The sequence below is a fragment of the Chiloscyllium plagiosum genome, unplaced genomic scaffold (assembly GCF_037043375.1).
Source record: "Chiloscyllium plagiosum isolate Xiang-an unplaced genomic scaffold, Cpla_swu_hap1 HiC_scaffold_45, whole genome shotgun sequence".
In the NCBI taxonomy this organism is placed as follows: domain Eukaryota; kingdom Metazoa; phylum Chordata; class Chondrichthyes; order Orectolobiformes; family Hemiscylliidae; genus Chiloscyllium; species Chiloscyllium plagiosum.
Window position 1 is genome coordinate 27724494 of NW_028270183.1, and position 18116 is coordinate 27742609.

General features: G+C 44.4%; 1 protein-coding gene across 1 annotated transcript in view; it reads right to left on the reverse strand.

Annotated features, from left to right (window-relative positions):
* Positions 1-2918: 2918 nt before the first annotated feature.
* The window catches only part of LOC148136423 (hepatic lectin-like), a 69610-nt gene continuing 54412 nt past the window's right edge, over positions 2919-18116 (reverse strand). Inside the window, exons 3-6 of the mRNA XM_087983247.1 lie at positions 10411-10482; positions 7320-7471; positions 5747-5856; positions 2919-4425 (exon numbers count right to left, since the gene is read on the reverse strand). Of these exons, the coding sequence (XP_087839373.1) occupies positions 4293-4425; positions 5747-5856; positions 7320-7471; positions 10411-10482 (467 nt within the window). The 3' untranslated portion in view covers positions 2919-4292. The remainder of the gene's footprint in view (positions 4426-5746; positions 5857-7319; positions 7472-10410; positions 10483-18116) is intronic.

Below are 18116 nucleotides of genomic sequence, written 5' to 3' on the forward strand. Positions count from 1 at the left end.
ATTGCATGCAATATTCCAAAAGTGGCCTAACCAATGTCCTGTACAGCTGCAACATGATCTCCCATCGCCTATACTCAATCTTCTGACCAATAAAGGAAAGCATACCAAACGCCGTTGTCACTATCCTATCTGCCTGCGACTCGACTTTCAAGGAACTATGAATCTGCACTCCAAGGTCTCTTTGTTCAGCAACACTCCCTAGGACTTGACCATTAAGTGCATAATTCCTGCAGCATCTGGCATTTATCTAAATTATCTCCATCTGCCACTCCTCTGCCCCTTGGCCCATCAGATCAAGATCATGTTGTAATCCAAGTAAACATTCCTCGCTTTCCACTACACCTCCAATTTTAGTGTCATCTGCACACTTCCTGACTCTCCCTCTTTTGCTCACATCTAAGTAATTTACATAAAAGATGAAAAGTCGAGGACCCAGCATCGAACCTTGTGGCACTGCACTGGGCACAGGCCTCCAAACCATAAAGCAACCCTCCACCACCACCCTCTGTCTTCTACCTTTGAGCCAGTTCTGTATCCAAATAGCTAGTTCTCCACAGTACTGTTTCAATTAGATCCCCCCTCATCCTTCTAACCTCCATTGCGCATAGTCCCAGAGTCTTCAGATGTTCCCCATGTGTTAAGATTTTCATGCCTGGGACCATTCTGTGAACTTCTTCTGAACACGCTCCAGGGCCAGTCCATCCTTCCTGAGAAATGGGGCCCAAAACTGCACACAATACTCCAAATGTGGTCTGACCAGAGACTGATAGAATCTCAGAAGTACATCCCTGCTTCAAATCTTCTCCGAGATGAATGACAACATTCTATTTGCCTTCTGAATTACTGAGTCAACCTGCAAGTTTACCTTGAGAGAATCCTGGACTAGAACTCCCAAGGCTCTTTGCACTACAGATTCCTGAATTTACTCCCCATTTAGAAAACAGCCCATGCCCCTATTCTTCCTACCAAAGTGCATGATCTCATATTTTTACCACATTGTACTCCAACTGCCACTTCTTTGCGCACTCTCCTAACCTGACCTAATCCTTCTGCAGGGAGGAGAAAGTGAGGATTCAGATGCTGAAGATCAGAGTCGAGAGTGTAGTGCTGGAAAGGCACAGCAGGTCAGACAGTATCTGAGGATCAAGAGAGTTGATGTTTTGAGCGTAGTCCCTTCCTGATGAAACGTCAATTCTTCTGCTCCTCGGATGTTGCCTGACCTGCTGTGCTTTTCCAGCACTACAAATCCTTCTGTAGCCTCCCGCCTCTTCAATGCTACCTGTCCCCCTACCTATCTTTGTATCATCTGCGAACTTAGCCAGAATGCCCTCATTTCCTGTTCATCTAGATCATTAATGCACAAAGTGAAAAGTTGTGGTCCCAACGCTGATCCTTGTGGAACACCACTTGTCATCGGCTGCCATCCTTAGAAAGACCCTTTTATCCCCACTCTCTGCTTTCTGCCAGACAGCCAAGCTTCTATCTATGCTAGCATCTTGCCTCTAACACCATGGGCCCTTACTTACCTTCTCGAAGTCCAGGTAGATAACATCCATTGGCTCTCCTTGATCTAATCTGCTCGTTACTTCCTCAAAGAATTCCAGTCGATTTATCAGGCATGACCTCCCTGACTTTGCCCTGTTTTACCATGGACTTCCCAGTATTCAGAAACCTCATCCTTCGAAATGGATTCCGGGATCTTATCCATGACTGAGGTCAGGCTAATCGACCTAGTTACCCGACTACGGATCTGTGATCCAGGAACAGCTCACAGAAGCCTACAAAGGGATTCCAGAGCACGTTCGTGTTTCACAACCACCCGTGAAAATACTGGCTGGTGAGCGTGTCAAATCCCAAACATTTCAAAAAGGGATAAACTATTATTCCAACTGCCTGGACAAGGTGAAAACATGGATTCACTCGTCTACACAAGGTAATCCAAAGGATTGGTGAGGTAACATATTTGATTGCTACCACAGAAAGGATGAGGCCGTGTTATTTCAATGTCGAGAGTGTGGTGCTGGAAAAGGACAGCCGGTCAGGCAGCATCCGAGGAGCAGGAGAATCGACGTTTCAGGCATATGCCTTTCATCAGGAATGAGGCTTCAGCACCTGCAGTCCTCACTTTCTCCCTGTGTTAGTTCAATATTTGAAACAATGCCACTATATAAGGAGGATATGCTATCGCATATATCTGAGGTAATGAGGACAGAAGAGGATGAAGGGGGAGTGAGTCTGGAGCAGAAGGAGGCCTAAGGGTTTGTCAAATTGAGGTACCTACTCCCTATTTATCTAACATTGTACTATTGGGGAGGTTAGAAAACAGGCTTTCATTTGCCAATGTAGAGGAAGGGGAAGGTTCTCACAAGTCTTTAGGGACAGTCTAGGGTGGGCAGCCTTACCAATGCATGGTGTGATGTAGGAGAGTCCTCTGCTATAAAGCAGCATTCCTGTCGTTTGGATCCAGAGAGACAGGCTGAGGTAAACGCAAAACTCCAACCCGGATTGGAAAACCACACGATTGAAGCCAATCAAAGCAGCTGGTGTTTCCCAGATGTGCTCCGCCATCAGCCTCAGCCTCATTGGTTCAACCAGACTCTGCAGGGATTACAGAATGGTGAACAAAGGCAAATTTCCGCACAAATTCCCACCGGAAAACTGCACCGACGGAATTGGGAAAGCCAGGTTTCTTACCAATATAGCTTTGAGATCAGGATACCTACTGAGCTATAGAGCTGTTGGTGTTTATCCAACCAGATGGTTTTCTTTGACGCTGAGAAATGGCATTCTCGCGAGGTGATGCTCCCACCAGTTTCCAAGGAAATGATCAATCACGTGCTAGTCAGCTCTGTTTATGTTGTTGTGTAGTTTACATTAACATAGAGCTATGTCATAACACACGGAAGCAACACTTGGAACAATTAGAAGCTTTATTTAGAAAATTACACTCAGCTGAGTTACCTTACCAAAACTGAATTTGCAAAAGTCCAGTTAACCTACTGAGGGCATATGGGAGGGCAAGAGAAATGCTGCCAGGACCAGGAAAAGGACAAGCTTTAGTCCCTACCCTGAAAACCGAATGACAACATAGAACATAGAATAGTACAGCACAGTACAAGCTTCGGACCAAAATGTTGTCCTGACCTTATGAGATTTTTGGAATGTTTGTTTCTTTTGTAAATTTGTTCCAAACTGCATTCCTACAGCTGCCGTACTGATCCAGTCATTATTTGTGAAAGTGGTCAGGAGAGTGCTGGACAGTTTGAGAGGCTGAGAGCTATTTTGATCAAAGACCCACTGTTGGTTGCCCCTAATATTCCTGAACCCTGAAAGCGAGCAATCAATGCTTGTGACATGGGGGGAGGTGCGGTCTGATGTCAACATGTGAAGCCTGTTGGATCGGAAACCATTTGGAATTGAGTGTCCATCATGGATACAGACAGCCATGAGTATGTACTGATCATAATTGTGAAGGCAATGGCCCAGTGGTGTTATCACTAGACTGTTCATCCAGAGACCCAAGTAATGTTCTGGGGACACGGGTTTAAATCCCTATGTGGCAGATGGTGTAATTTGGATTTAGTAAAATCTGGAATTAAGAGTCTAATCCATTGTCGATTGTTGGAAAAACTCATCTGGGTCACTAATGTCCTTTAGGGAAGGAATCTTCCATCCTTACTCGGTCTGGTCTACATGTGACTCCAGACCCATAGCAACTCTTAACTGCCCTCCGAGCACTTGGGGATGGGCAATAAATGCTGACCCATCAATGAATAATTTTAAAAACATTCCTTGGCTTTTCCAGGTCAAAACAGTTCATTTCACCAAAGTGAATCATTGCAGTGTGTGTATATGACACAGAGAGAGGGATAAGAGGGAGAGAGACAGAGAGACTCTGTGTGCGTGTGTGAGAGTGTGAGAGAGAGAGAGAGAGAGATTGTATGTGTGAGTGCATGAGTGAGAGAAATGATGTGTGTGAGACTTTTTGCGTGTACGCATGTTGGGTAAGCATTTATATTTTCTCTTTACAAACTAAGTGCATTAAGTAGTTTTACCTCTTCATTGAATAATTTTATTTCATAATAAATCTATATTTTTTAAAGAAACCTGATCAATGGCTCATTTTGTTTCAAGCTTAGTGTGGAAATACCTTTTGATTGTCTGCATCAGGAATTGGGTCAGACAATGAACGATGTTGTGATGTGTAACACTCCTCCCAACTTGGTCATAACAACATGGATTGAATACTTATTGACAGATTTCCATCAATTGTAACAAAAAGGAAAACAACATTATGCTGGTTTTTCACAGATTGAGGTATGAATAGAATCGCACGGCCAGTCATGCCATTGTCCACTGCAGGAAGTCACCACACAGTCTTCTTCATAACTTTCATGGCCATTCGGCTGACTGCTGTCCCAAAACCTGAAAGAGGAGAGAACATGGAACAGCATCAATGGACTGCTCAATATTACATTTCATTTCAGAACGTTCTCTAATTCAGACAAGAGTTTCTCTTGGAAACTGAGAGCTCTCTGACAAACATCATAATGGGGATTCACGACATATAGAAAGAAAGTTCTTATAAAGTCTCTACATGTCTTGGGTCATGGCAAGGAATGTGGGGAGAATGATGGAGAAATAGAGTGAGGGCTTCCTCGACCCCAGAAGCAGCAAGTTGTAGTTTCTAACTAAATTCCCGACTTTGAGGTGAGGTTATAGCTCTATAACAACATGAGACCTTATTAACGGGGTTATCACTCATTAATGTCACCTCATTAATACGCAAAATGGATTAGGCACATGCTGCATAGGAATGAGATGCCAGGGTTTCAGGTATAAAGCTCCAGCAGCTACCTGGTGGCTTCAGCAAGCTGCTTGCTCCTCTGGCCTTCTATTCTGGACTCCCAGTAATATCATCTCAGGGTTCACTCCCTGGGCCATATGCTCACACACCTCATGGCCAGGGAGGTTGACATCCAACACACAGCAGCCCCACAGCAGCACCATTGTGAGGCACCTCTGATCCACTTCCTGTTCTCTTATCGGAATGCTACTGCAAGGCCACCTCACATGGAGGACAGGGTCTGGGTCAGATGAGATTAGAAGATTCCAGAAGAAATGTACAGCAGTGTTTGGAGCACCTTTACACTCATCAGCACTGCATGAAACATTCTCAATGTTTGTAAAATTCAGACCAATGATTAGATATGATTGAGGTGAGATAAATGCTATTTTCATATCATTATTGTGATGTTAATTTTATGCAACTTGGATGTATAAGATCTTACAGAAGCAACGTACAGATTACAGATAGAGCTTGAATCCCTGTACTCTGTGAGGTAATGTACTAGGAAGGAAGAGCAAGGAATAAATAATATGAACAAGATGATCTTCAATTTAAAAGGGAGCAGGAAAAGAGGGAATTGGGGATATGCTGCCCAACCTCCTCAAATTCTTTGGAGAAATACAGGAACAAAAGAAAATGCAATGGATGGCTTTTTAATGGATTTTTAAAAGCAATTCACAGTCAATCACAAACATATTTATTTAAAATGATTCATGCAAAGGGTACTGCCTCATGATAATAAAGTGATGAAGTCCCTGAGATCAAAAGTAAGCTGGGGAACAGAAAACAAACTAAAACTTGGCTCAATTCAATCTGGTGGCTGATGCTCTTTGCTGAGTTACTGCCCAGGCAGTTAAAGTGAAAATTATCTCATCGTGCAATGAAAACACTACTCACTTCATATTTGAATCATAATCTGTCCCATCCACCCAACGCCATTTCCCTTCTTCAACAGTGTCATGGAGTCCAATCCAATTAGTGCATCGTCCATTCTGTTGCAAATACATCTGATGGGATACAACAATGTATCTATGTTAGTGGTCACTATTAAAGAGCTGTTAGTTCAGCAACAATAAATTACTATGAAAACTGGAGTGTTTACTATAATTGAATGTTTTGTAATAACAGCTGTTACTATTAGATGCATATTAAATGACATGAAAACAAGAAAACTTGGTCTCTTTATTTTAGTTTGAAATTGTCTTTCATTATTTGATCATTTGAGGGTCTTAACTCATCGTAGGATGAGCAGACTGCCCAGTAACGTCTCCATTCCTGGTATAATCTCTGAGGGGACGAGGCAAGCAATACCTCTCACTGACATCGGATTCCATTTTAATCCTTGATGGGTTACATTAGGAATGGCTGAAATTTAAGCCACATGGTTTGTAAAATGTGAAGCTGAAACTAATAAAAAAAGGTGATGCTCTACATTCTACGTTCTAATCTAGCTCAGCCTTAAACATACACAAGGACCTTTCCCCACAGCTCTCTGTGGTAAGGAGCTCCAAAGAGTCACAACTCTTTGAGAGAAATGGTTCCTCCTCCTCTCAGTCTTAAGTTGGTACTCCTCCATTCTGAGACTGTGCCCTGTGGTTCTAGACTCTCCCAGGAAGGGAACCAGCCTCTCAGCATTTACCCCATTAAACCCCGTAACAATCCAATACGTTTCAATGTGATCATCTCTCATTCACCTAAACTCCAGTGAATTCCAGAATCTTCAACCAATAGAAAACACCTGTCTTTATCTATCCATAATATCCTGAAAATCCGATTAGATCACCCTTTAATGTTCTAAATTTCAGAGACTAAAAGGTCCAATCTGGCTAATCTCTCCTCATAATTTAACTCCTGAATTCCAGATTTTATCTCTGCAAACTTGCAACGGGACCCCTCCAGGGCCCAAACACCTTCCTAAGGTGTCGTGCCCAGATCCGCTCACAGTACTCCAAGTGGGGTCTAACCAAAGTTTTGTATAACTACAGCATAACATCTGCATCCCTGTACTCCAGCCCTCCTGATATGAAGGCCGTATGGTTCCTGGTAAATTTTAGACAGAAAGCAAAATAATGTTCCTCACAGAGTGTTTTGATTGTTTGAAAAGATGGTGAAAGCAGTGTCCTTGAATATTCTGAATTCAGAGACATATAGATTGATGTGTGGCAGAGGAGGGTCGGGAGAGGTGGTGCTGGCGAATGGTTACATAGAGTCAGCAGAAATATGAAGCAATCTGCCCAGCCATGATCTGATTGGATAATGGAGCAAACTGCACGGGCTAAGTTGCCCATTGCAGCTGCTAAATGGTGTGTTCATCTGAAATAATGAGTCAGTGCACCCTTCATAAATCATTTCCTTTCACAACAACTTCAGCTTCTTATCCATAACCTAACAGGAAAACGGAACAAGTGATTTGTTCCAAGTCAGACTGCAGTCTGCCAACCAATGAACCGAACGAACAGACTGTTCCAACCTGCTCCTCAGCACTGTTAATGACAACAAGGTGGGCACCCATGGATTCACAGAATGTCTGAGCTTCTTTCCAACTTGTTTTCCGAGTTGAAAAGTAGTAATGCTTTTGGTTCCCCTGGCTCCACTGGTCGGGCAGTTGGATGTGAAGCAAATCTGTGAGGGTATTGAGATAAACATGAGAGACGGCTGAGGCACGACAGTATCTTACAGATTTCCTTATTTACTGACATTTTACATGGCAGGCTGCATTTACTGGTTTTCAGTGGTAATATTTCGACCTCTGAACCGGGAGGTCTGGGTTCAGTCCACCCTGCTCCAGAGTAATGTCGTCACATCTCTGAGTAGGTAGATTAGAAAATGTTTCGATCGGGAATATGGACTAACCAGATTGGCTCTGATCTTACTCCTGCTCGGAAAACATGCTTGCTTCTTTAAAGAGCCACAATCATCATGTTGGGCTAAATAGCCTCCTGTTGTGCTGTGACACACTTTAAATGCTTGAAATTACTACAGTTCCCAACAATGATATAGTTTTCTCAGATATTACTACTCTCACAACTTCAACCATTGTCAAAGCTGATACTATTGTCAAAGATCACCGCTCTCACAGAGTGAAGTGCTACTAAATGTAACAAACAGTAACAAGGACGATAATAGACTTCAGAAACAGATTGGGGAATTGGACAGGGACAGAACACAAAGGGATTTACAGCTGAGAATTGTGAAGTGATGCATTTTGAAAAAAGAATGAGGAGAAGCAACAAAATAAATTATAGCATTTGGGAATTGATACTGGAACAGAGATCTGCGGGATTGCAACTTTTGATGTTGACAGAAGAAATTACAGTAATGGAAACATTTAAGATCCTGAATTTGTGCCGGGGAGTTATTTTAAACCTTTCTAAACTAGTTGCTTATTCTCACTTAGGATTGTATGTTCAATTTTGGGTACCAATCTTTAGGAATGACGTCCAGTCCTTAAAAATGAAACAGAAGAGATTTACTGGGATGATGTGGGAAAGAGAAATGTTAGTTTCATGGAGTGAGAAGGTGAGATTGCTCACAGCCGAGAGAAGATTAAGAGGAGATTTGACAGAATTGTTGAAAACCATGAACTGTTTAGTTAAGTGAGGAGAAAAGTGTAATAACCCGTCGACACAGCTACAATTTGGCATAAGGACCCAAGTTGAAACAAGGAAATATATTTTCGCCCAATGTCCTCACAGAAAATATGATGTCAGGATTTTCCGTCAGTATTCCACCCACCGTGATTGGAAGGTGGTTGGCCAGGCAGATCTCATTAAAAATGAGGTCCCTGATCGGAGCCATTAATCTGGACCAATCAGGGAGCCCTGTCTGACAGATCTAAACAGGAGTCTCAGAGAATTTCCTCATTCTAGGGCTGGCTTTGAGCTAGCTAGTCACATGTAAATAAGGGGTGAATTAGTGATGGGAAACCGGCCTCTGTGCAGTTAGTTCACCAACATCATCCCACGAGTTTCCAATAATACACAAGACAAGCAGGTACTGCCATTTTGGAAAGAACACAATCAGTATGCTGTTGAGCTTGTAAAAGTGACAATTAAATGCAATGTCATGTTGTCCCTTTCCCCCACTAATCTGTTGAGATCATTAATGAAATTGTCTGTGGATTTCCCCTTCTTTCAAGAATTTTCTTTGTTTGAAGATTTAATTAATTTCAAAAGGTTGGCAGAAGTTAATTAATTCTTTTGGTTATATCATGGTAAGCTACAAAATCATCACCTTACAGCCCCAGTTGAATGTGAAAGTGAACTAGCTCTTCAATATTTGATTTTGAATCTTTGTTTTAATCATTCCACGCCTGCATTTAGTATCCACCCTTAATTACCCAGAAGAGCCAACCACAATGCTGTGGGTTTGGAGTAGGTCAAACCAAGTAAGAATTGCATTTTCCTTCCCTAAAGAACATTAGTGAACCTGAGTGTTTCCCAACAATCACCAATAGATTCATTGTCATTATTAGATGCTTAATTCTAGATTTTTATTGATTTCAAATTCTACCATCTGCCATGGTAAGATTCAACCCCAGGTCCCCAGAACATGACCTGGGTCTCTGGATTAACAGTCCCATGATAATGCCACGAGGCCATTGCATCCCCCCAATTTGGAAGTAATTCTGCATCTTCAGAATTATTTTCTTTAAGATGTCCAATTAAGTATTTTATTTCACCCATCTTTGAACTACATCTTCCTGCCAATGATATTCTTCTTTGCCTTGTTGTGTGTCATGTTTTAAAAATGTGTTTCTTTCCCCCACTTAAAAAAGCTTTGAATTGTTCAGTACGGTATTTCTGCTATTGTGTAAAAGTGAAGGCCTCATCATGCTACTCACTTGTTAGAGGAGGTAACCGATGGGAGATTAAACTGATGGTCACAATACCTCAGGCAACAGGTGACGTTGAAGAGGTGAGATATCCATCATACCCTCAGTTGGTACAGGAACCGAACCCATGCTGTTGGTGTTACTCTGTATCACAAACCAGCCATCCAGCCAATTGAGCTGCACTGAAGCATTTACTGTGCATTTGTAATCAAAATGCAGGCTCCCATCCACCCGTTAGTGTAATGGAAGAGTCCAGACGTTTTGAGGTAATTCAAAATCCAGGAGAACAGTGAAACCACTGGATCGCCTGAATTTGTGAAGTGGATGATGTTTAATCGTGGTAAATAATATTTGTAAAAAATATTTATATGCACAATGTATAATCGTAATAATGAAAAGTAAAGCATGGGAGAAGTATTGGACATGAGTCTGAAAGAGTCAACACTGAACAGTGCCATCAGCATGAAACACGATGATGCTGTTATAGGGGTTAATGACACAAACCTTTAAAACTCCTCTAGTAACTTGTAACCTAAAGTACAGTAACTGCATTCATTTGCAAATCTGTAAAAGGTTTTTATTAGAGATTAGAAGCAATAGCTCCTTATCAATGTTTAGAATCATTTGTTGATGTGACCACCCCAGATATGATTGTACTCAGGAATCACAGTAAGTAATGATACAGTATTATGAATCATTCAGGGACTTCACTGGAAATTACACTTACTCTCCTTCAGCTGTGAAATTTCATTCCTAAGTTCAGCCATGAAGCTTTTGGACTGCTCAGAAGTTCCTCGAGCTGCAAGAATATCAATGAGAAAATCTCAGAGAATTGTTGAAGCATAGAAAGTAATTCATGCAGGCTCTCTCCAAGAGGAGTACAGCCTGTTTCTCACTTTCCTGCCTTGCTCTATCATTTCTTTTTTCTCTTTAGCTGCTGATATAATTCTCTTTCGAAAACCATGATTGAATCGGCCTTGCTGTGTTCTTCCAGCTTCCTGCCTGCCTATTTTGGATTCCAACATTTGCAGTGTTTTTGTCTCTAACCAACTTGGTCAAACTCTCCAGATCTGAATCAGTCATTGTAGAAACCTGGTGACCCATGGCACTGTTCCTTTACTAATCGTCTAACCCAACATTGTCACTCAGACGAACAATCCCTTCCTATTGACTATGTCCAGGCTCCTCGAAATCATGAACACCTGGATCAGTGGGTGGCACAGTGGTTAGCACTGCTGCCTCACGGCGCCAGAGACCCCCGGTTCAATTCCTGCCTTGGGCAACTGTCTGCGTGGGTTTCCTCCAGGTGCTCTGGTTCCCTCCCACAGTCCAAAGCTGCGCAGGTTAGGTGAATTGGCCATGCTAAATTACCTGTCATGTTAGGTGAAGGGGGTAAATATAGGGAAATGGGTCTGGGTTGGTGTGGACTTGTTGGGCCGAAGGGCCTGTTTCCACACTGTAAGTAATCTAATCTAAGAAAAACTCTCTCTAACATTTTCAGGAGCAACATTTTAGATCAAGTGGCACAGTTTGGAGAACAAGATCAGTCTTGGCTTTTCATTAGATTATCACAGAATCATAGATCATCAAATCCCAACAAATCCACACCGGCCCTCCAAAGAGTAACCCACCCAGACCCATCCCCCTACCCTATTACTCTACATTTACCCCTGACTAATGTATCTAACCTACACATCCCTGAACACTATGGGCAATTTAGCATGGCCAGTTCACCATAACCTGCACATCTTTGGACTGTGGGATGAAACTAGAGCTCCCAGAGAAAACCCCACGCAGACACGGGGAAAATGTGCAAACTCCACACAGACAGTCACCCAAGGCTAGAATCAAACCTGAGCACCTGACATTGAAAGGCAGCAGTGCTAACCACTCAGCCACCATGCCACTGGAGAGATTTAGGAGAGATCTTAATGGGTGACATCAATAAAATTATATCTACTGGTTGGTGAGCTACCTTTTAACTAGAGGTCTTCAGCTGAAAATCATCACCAGTTCACCGAAGGAATAGGTTCAGAATTCCTTTGTGCAAACCATTTCAAGAGATATCATCAGAACCAGGTAAGTGGGTAGAAGTGGAGTTCAGATCAGATATTTCAAAAAGAAAATGGAGAAATACAGGGGAACAGTGTAATCCTGAAGAAGGGTTCCACCTGAAATGTTGCCATGTCAATCTCCTGATATTCCCGGGCTTGCTGTGTTCTCCCAGCCTTCTACATGTCTGTTGACTGGAACATGAGCAGCCACAGACAGGAAGGTCCATGTCAGATCAAAGAGAAGAACTAACATCCCAAGCAACAGAAGGCTCAGGGTGGATGGGGGACGGGGCGGGGGTAGATGGGGGGAGCAAATGGGGGGAGCGAATGGGTGGGGTGGATGGGGTAGGGGGCTTGGAGTGGAAGGGGGTGCAGACGGATGGAGGTGGACAGGGTAGGGGGCGGGAGGGTGGTCGGGGAGTGGGATCTCACACATGGTGTGCTGCTGCCTAGTCTCCTGAACAGGGAGCGGACTTAGCAAGTGCTCACTGTGTCAATCCCATTGAACTGAATTGGGGGATGTTGGTGGGGGGCTTCAGCAATGCTGCAGGACCCTGACACACAAGGGTGTGTCTGCTCAGAAACAAAGCCTGACACAGAGAGAGGGGAACAAGGCAGGCCGAGTGAGAAAGAAGGAAGACTCAGAGACCCAGAGGAAAGGCATTGAATCCACTAACTGAATAATCAATTATCAGAACAAAATTGTGCTTGCCCATCTTGTTCAAATAATCAGGGTTCCTTTATATTTGTCCAAATGCCATTTAAGTGTTATTAATGTACCAGCATCAACCACTTCCACTGCCAGCTCATTCTATATGCGTACCGCCCTCTGTGTAGAAATGCTGCCCCTCAGGTTCGCTTTTATTCTGTCCCCTCTAACCTTAAACTGATGCCCTCCAGCCCTTGATTCCCCAATCCTGGGAAAAAGACTGAGTACATTCACTCTATCCATGCCTCGCATGATCTTATTCACTTCTACAAGATTTCCCCCTCAGTCTCCTATGCTCTAAGGAAAAAAGTCCCAGCTTGTCCAACCTCTCCCAATGACTCCGACCCTTGAGTCCTGGTGACGTCCTTGTAAATTTCTTCCACACTCTTTCCAGTTTAATAGCATCCTTCCTAAACTGACCAAAACTGAACACAATACTCCAAATGCAGCTTCACCAGCGTCTTATACAACTGCAGCAAAACTTCCCAACTACCATACTCACTGCCCTGACTGATGAAGACCAGTGCCAAAAACCTTCTTCACTGCCCTGTCTACCTGTGACTCCACTTTCAGAGAACAAAGCACCTGAGCCCCAAGCTCCCTCTGTTCCACTACACTCCTTAAGGCCCCACTATTCACCATGAAACTCCTACCTTGATTTGACTTTCCAAAATGCAACACCTCGCACTTGTCTAGATTAAACTCTATTTGCCATTCCTCAGTCTACTTTGCAAGGTTTGTGAAGGTTTGTAGCTCAGGTTGAGGTTTAGGGTGTAGGTTTGCTTGCTGAGCTGTAGGTTTGATATCCAGACGTTTCATTACCTGGCTAGGTAACATCATCAGTGGTGACCTCCAAGTGAAGCGAAGCTGTTGTCTCCTGCTTTCCATTTATATCTTTCTCCTGGATGGGGTTCCTGGGGTTTGTGGTGATGTCATTTCCTGTTCGTTTTCTGAGGGGTTGATAGATGGCATCTAGATCTATGTGTTTGTTTATGGCGTTGTGGTTGGAGTGCCAGGCCTCTAGGAATTCTCTGGCATGTCTTTGCTTAGCCTGTCCCAGGATAGATGTGTGTCAGTCTACTTTCCCAGCTGATCAATGTCCTGCTGCAATTTCTGATAACCTTCCTCACTGTCCACAATACTGTCTATTTTAGTGTCATCTGCAAACTTACTAATCCTGCCTTGTACATTCTTGTCCAAATTATTGATATCAATAAAAAACAGCAATGGGCCCAGCACCAACCCTGAGGCACTCCACTAGTCACAGGTCTCCAGTCCAACAAGCATCCTTCCACTATTACCCTCTGCTTCTGACCATCAAGCCAATTATGTATCCAGTTTGCCAGCTCCCCATGGATTCCATGCGATCTAACCTTCCAGAGCAGTCTTACCAAAGGCCTCATTCAGATCGCTCATCTAAATCAGTGATAAACATGGTGAATAAAAGGTTTCCCAGCACTGATCCCTTGGTGGCTCACTCATCACTGCCTGTAACTTGGAAAAAAACTTTATTCGTTTCTTTTCTGACAATGCACTTCTCTATCGATGTCTGTGCACCATTTCCGGTCCCATGTGTTTTAATTTGACATGCTCATTTCTCACATGGGACCGAGTTGAAACTTTCTGTATGTTCAAGGAAACCACATTAACTGGCTCCGTCTTATCAACTCCATTAATTACATTCTCAAAACCTTCCAGTAGATTTGTCAAGCACGATTTCCCTTTCCCAAATCCAGATTAACTTGGCCTGATGGTGACAATGTTTTCCAAGTGCTATGGTCTTCCATCATTTGTACCCTTCCCATGCCACGAGACCCACATGCAAGCTGCCTTGATTTCTCCCTTCAACAGGGACTGACTCAGCCTCTCTCAAAACTGTCCAGCTTCCAGAGTTTCACTTCACCTTTCAGTTTACTCTGTGCCTTCAGGGGTCAAGGATCACAAGCTTCATCAACGAATGGATATCAACACACATCTAGATCCTTCCTCCCCCATCATTCTCTTGAACTACCTGTCTTCCTTTAATTCCACTCCTTGGCTGGGTTTTCACAATCGTTTCTGACCTGATGCACTCTGATCCTCAATTCTCTGTCTTCGTAAAGACCTCAGCTTACTCAACTTACATATCAATCTCAACAATGCTAAGATCTCTTCCATTGTCTCCATCTCCATGCCCACTTTTTTAACCAAGAGTCTCCCCTGCTAATAAAAGCAACCCCTCCACCCATCTCCAACAGTCTCCCTTGACATGGGCACTTCGCACCCTCTACATGGCCACCTCAATCTCTCTGTTCGTCTCCCTCACCCCTTGTGTGTCTCCCTCTGATCCTGCTGAACCCTCTTCTCCGAAGTCCACCCCAAACATTGCCACCATGTTGCTGTTTTTGCTTGACATAATGACCTCTGCCCAGCAAAGGCCAAACGGCAGTTCCTCTGACCCCACCCTGGACCCTGACCTCACGACTAAACATCAAGCTGTCGTGTCCAAAAGCAACAATGACCTCAGATCCTGCACAGATCTTCCCTTCAGTGACTTTAGTATCATAGTCCCTCAGACCGTTTTATCCTCCTTCCCAAGATCCATAAATTAGAACTGTCCTGGCCAACCGACTGTTCATCTTGACCCTATCCCACTGAACTTCTTTCTTCCTATCTCTCTCCCCCATTTCTCACCCCTTGTGCATTCACATTGGACTTCCATCCTTCTGACACCTTTCATCACCTCAACCATTTATAATCTCCAGTCCCGTGGGCTGAACCACTCCACTACACCATGGCTATCCAATCCGTCTACACCTTTATTCCCAGCAGAACACTGTCAGAGCTCCCTGCTTCTTCCTGATACAGTGGTCCAAATAATCCCTATCCACCACAGGGTGACCCAGGCTGAACGTGGTTTATTTATTGATTCATTTTGTGGGTTGTGGGGGTTGCTAGCTGGGTCCAGCATTTATTGCCCTGTCCCTAGTTGCCCCTTGAGAAGGTGGGGGTGAGCTGCCTTCTTGAACCACAGCAGTCCATCTGCTGTGGGTTGACCCACAATGCCCTTAGGGAGGGAATTCCAGGATTCTGACCCAGCGACTGTGAAGGAACGGCGATATATTTCTAAGTTAGGATGGTGAGTGCCTTCGAGGGGAATTTGAAGATGGTGGTGTCCCTATGTATCTGCTGCCCTTGTCCTTCATTGTGCAAGTGGGCATGGGTTTGGAAGGTGCTGTCTGAGGATCTTTGGTGAATTTCTGCAGTGCATCTTGTAGATGGCACACGCTGCTGCTACTGAGCGTTAGTGGTGCAGGAAGTGGATGTTTGTGGATGTGGTGCCAATCAAATCAGCTGCTTTATCCTGGATGGTGTTGAGCTTCTTGAGTGTTATTGGGGCAGCACCCATCCACGTAAATGGGGCGTATTCCATCCCACTCCTGCCTTGTGCCTTGTAGATGGTGGACAGGCTTTGGGAAATCAGGAGGTGCGTTATTCCTAGCACCTGACCTGATCGTGTAGCCATTGAGTTTATGTGGTGAAGAGGCGATGGTTAGATTGTTACTTATTGGTAATGGTCATAATCTGGCATTTGTGTGACACGAATGTTACTTGCCACTTGTTAGCCCATGCCTGGATATTGCCCAGATCTTGTTGCGTTTGGACACAGACTGCTTCAGTATCTGAGGAGTTGTGAATGGAGCTGAACATTGTGCAATCATCGGCAAACATCCCAATTTCGGACCTTCTGATGGGAGGAAGGTCATTGAAGCAGCTGAAGATGGTTGGGCCTTGGACACTACCTGAGGGACTCCTGCAGAGATGTCCTGGAGCTGAGACGACTGACCTCCAACAACCATGACCAGCTTCCTATGTGTCAGGTATGATTCTAACCAATGGAGTTTGCCCCTTGATACACATGTTTGCCAGGGCTTCTTGATGGCACATCCAGTTCAATGCAGCCTTGATGTCAAGGGCTGTCACTCTACCCACATCCCCCCACCAGCCCCACCCCAACCCCTCTGGAATTCAGCTCGTTTGTCCATGTTTGAACCCAGGCTGTATTGAGGTCAAGAGCTGAGTGTCCCTGGGGTAACCCAAACTGAGCAGGTTATTGCTGAGCAGGTTCTGCTTGAGAGCGCTGTTGATGACCCCTTCCATCATATTACTGATGATCGAGAGTAAACTGATGGGGCGGTTATCGGCCGGGTGGGATTTGTCCTGCTTTTCATGTACAGGACATATCTGACGAGTAGATGCCAGGGTTGTAAATGTACTGGAACAGCTTGGCTAGGGGAGTGGCGAGTTCTGGAGCACAAGTCGTCAGTCCTATTGCCGGAATGTTGTCTGGGCCCGTAGCCTTTGCAGTATCCAGTGTCTCCAACTGTCCCTTGATATCATGTGGAGAGAATCGAATTGTTGAAGCCTGGTATCTGTGATGTTGGGGACCACTGGATCATCCACAGCCTTATCTTTCACACTGATGTGCTGGGCTCTTCCATCACTGAGGATGGGGATATGTGTGGAGGTTCCTCCTCGAGTGAGTAGTTTAATCATCCACCACTGTTCACGGCTGGATGTAGCAGGATTGCAGAGCTTCGATCTGATCCGTTCGTCATGGGATCGCTTGGTTCTGTCTATCACTTGCTGCTTATGCTGTTTGGTAGCTTCACCAGGTTGGCACCTCATCTCCAGGTATGCCTGATGCTGCTCCTGGCATGCTCTCCTGCACTCCCCATTGAACCAGGATTGACCCCCCCTGGCGTGATGGTAATGGTTGAGAGGGAGATATGCCGGGCCTTGAGGTTTCAGATTGTGCTGGAGTACAGTTCTGCAGCTGTTGATGGCCCACAGTGTCTCATGGATGCCCCGTCCTGAGTTGCTCAATCGGTTGAAAGTCTGTCCCATTTAGCACGGTGATAGTGCCACACAACACGCTGGAGGGTATTCTCAATGTGAGGGTGGGACTTTGTCTCCTTACCGGTCACTCTTACCGCTCCTGTCCTGGATAGCTGGCAGATTGGTAAGGACGAGGTCAGGTATGTTTTGCTCCCGTCTCATTCTGAACAACCTCAGCTTCAATTTCACTCCCTTGCTCCAAACTAAAAGTGTGGCTCCAAGGTATCCACCTGGGGCTCTCAGTCATGATGGCCAGTTTGGGGGGGATGTATGGAGCATTAATTAATCCAGTCCGATCCGGTAACCCAGCCTGATCTCTTTCTCCTGGATCTGCCTGACAATATCAATTCCCCGAGCTGTTCCCGATAGAACAGTTCATTGCCTTATTTCCATTCTCTCCCTTTCGTCCAACTTCACCTGATCACTTTGGACCAGACTCCCCCTCCCCCTCCTCCTCCCCCCACCCCACACAGTTTGGCTCTGGAATTCTTTCAAATCAGGAACTGCAACCTGATTTTGAGATTGCTGATGTCCATTCCTGTGTTTCTAATTTTGTGAGTTACTTTTCAGAGCATGGCTCACTCAGGGAGTAAACCCAAAGCCAGTGTTACTGACCCTCCTGGATCCATTGTAGAGATCGTCATGGGCTCTGTCCATCTCACAGCTAATTAATGCTCAAGGTAAGGCACTGAGGATTATGAAACTAATGAAAAAATTGTCATCTCTCAACCACTTGGTGACAGAATTAAATATCTGTGACCCTCATGTCATATAATACTCATACAGTCATCT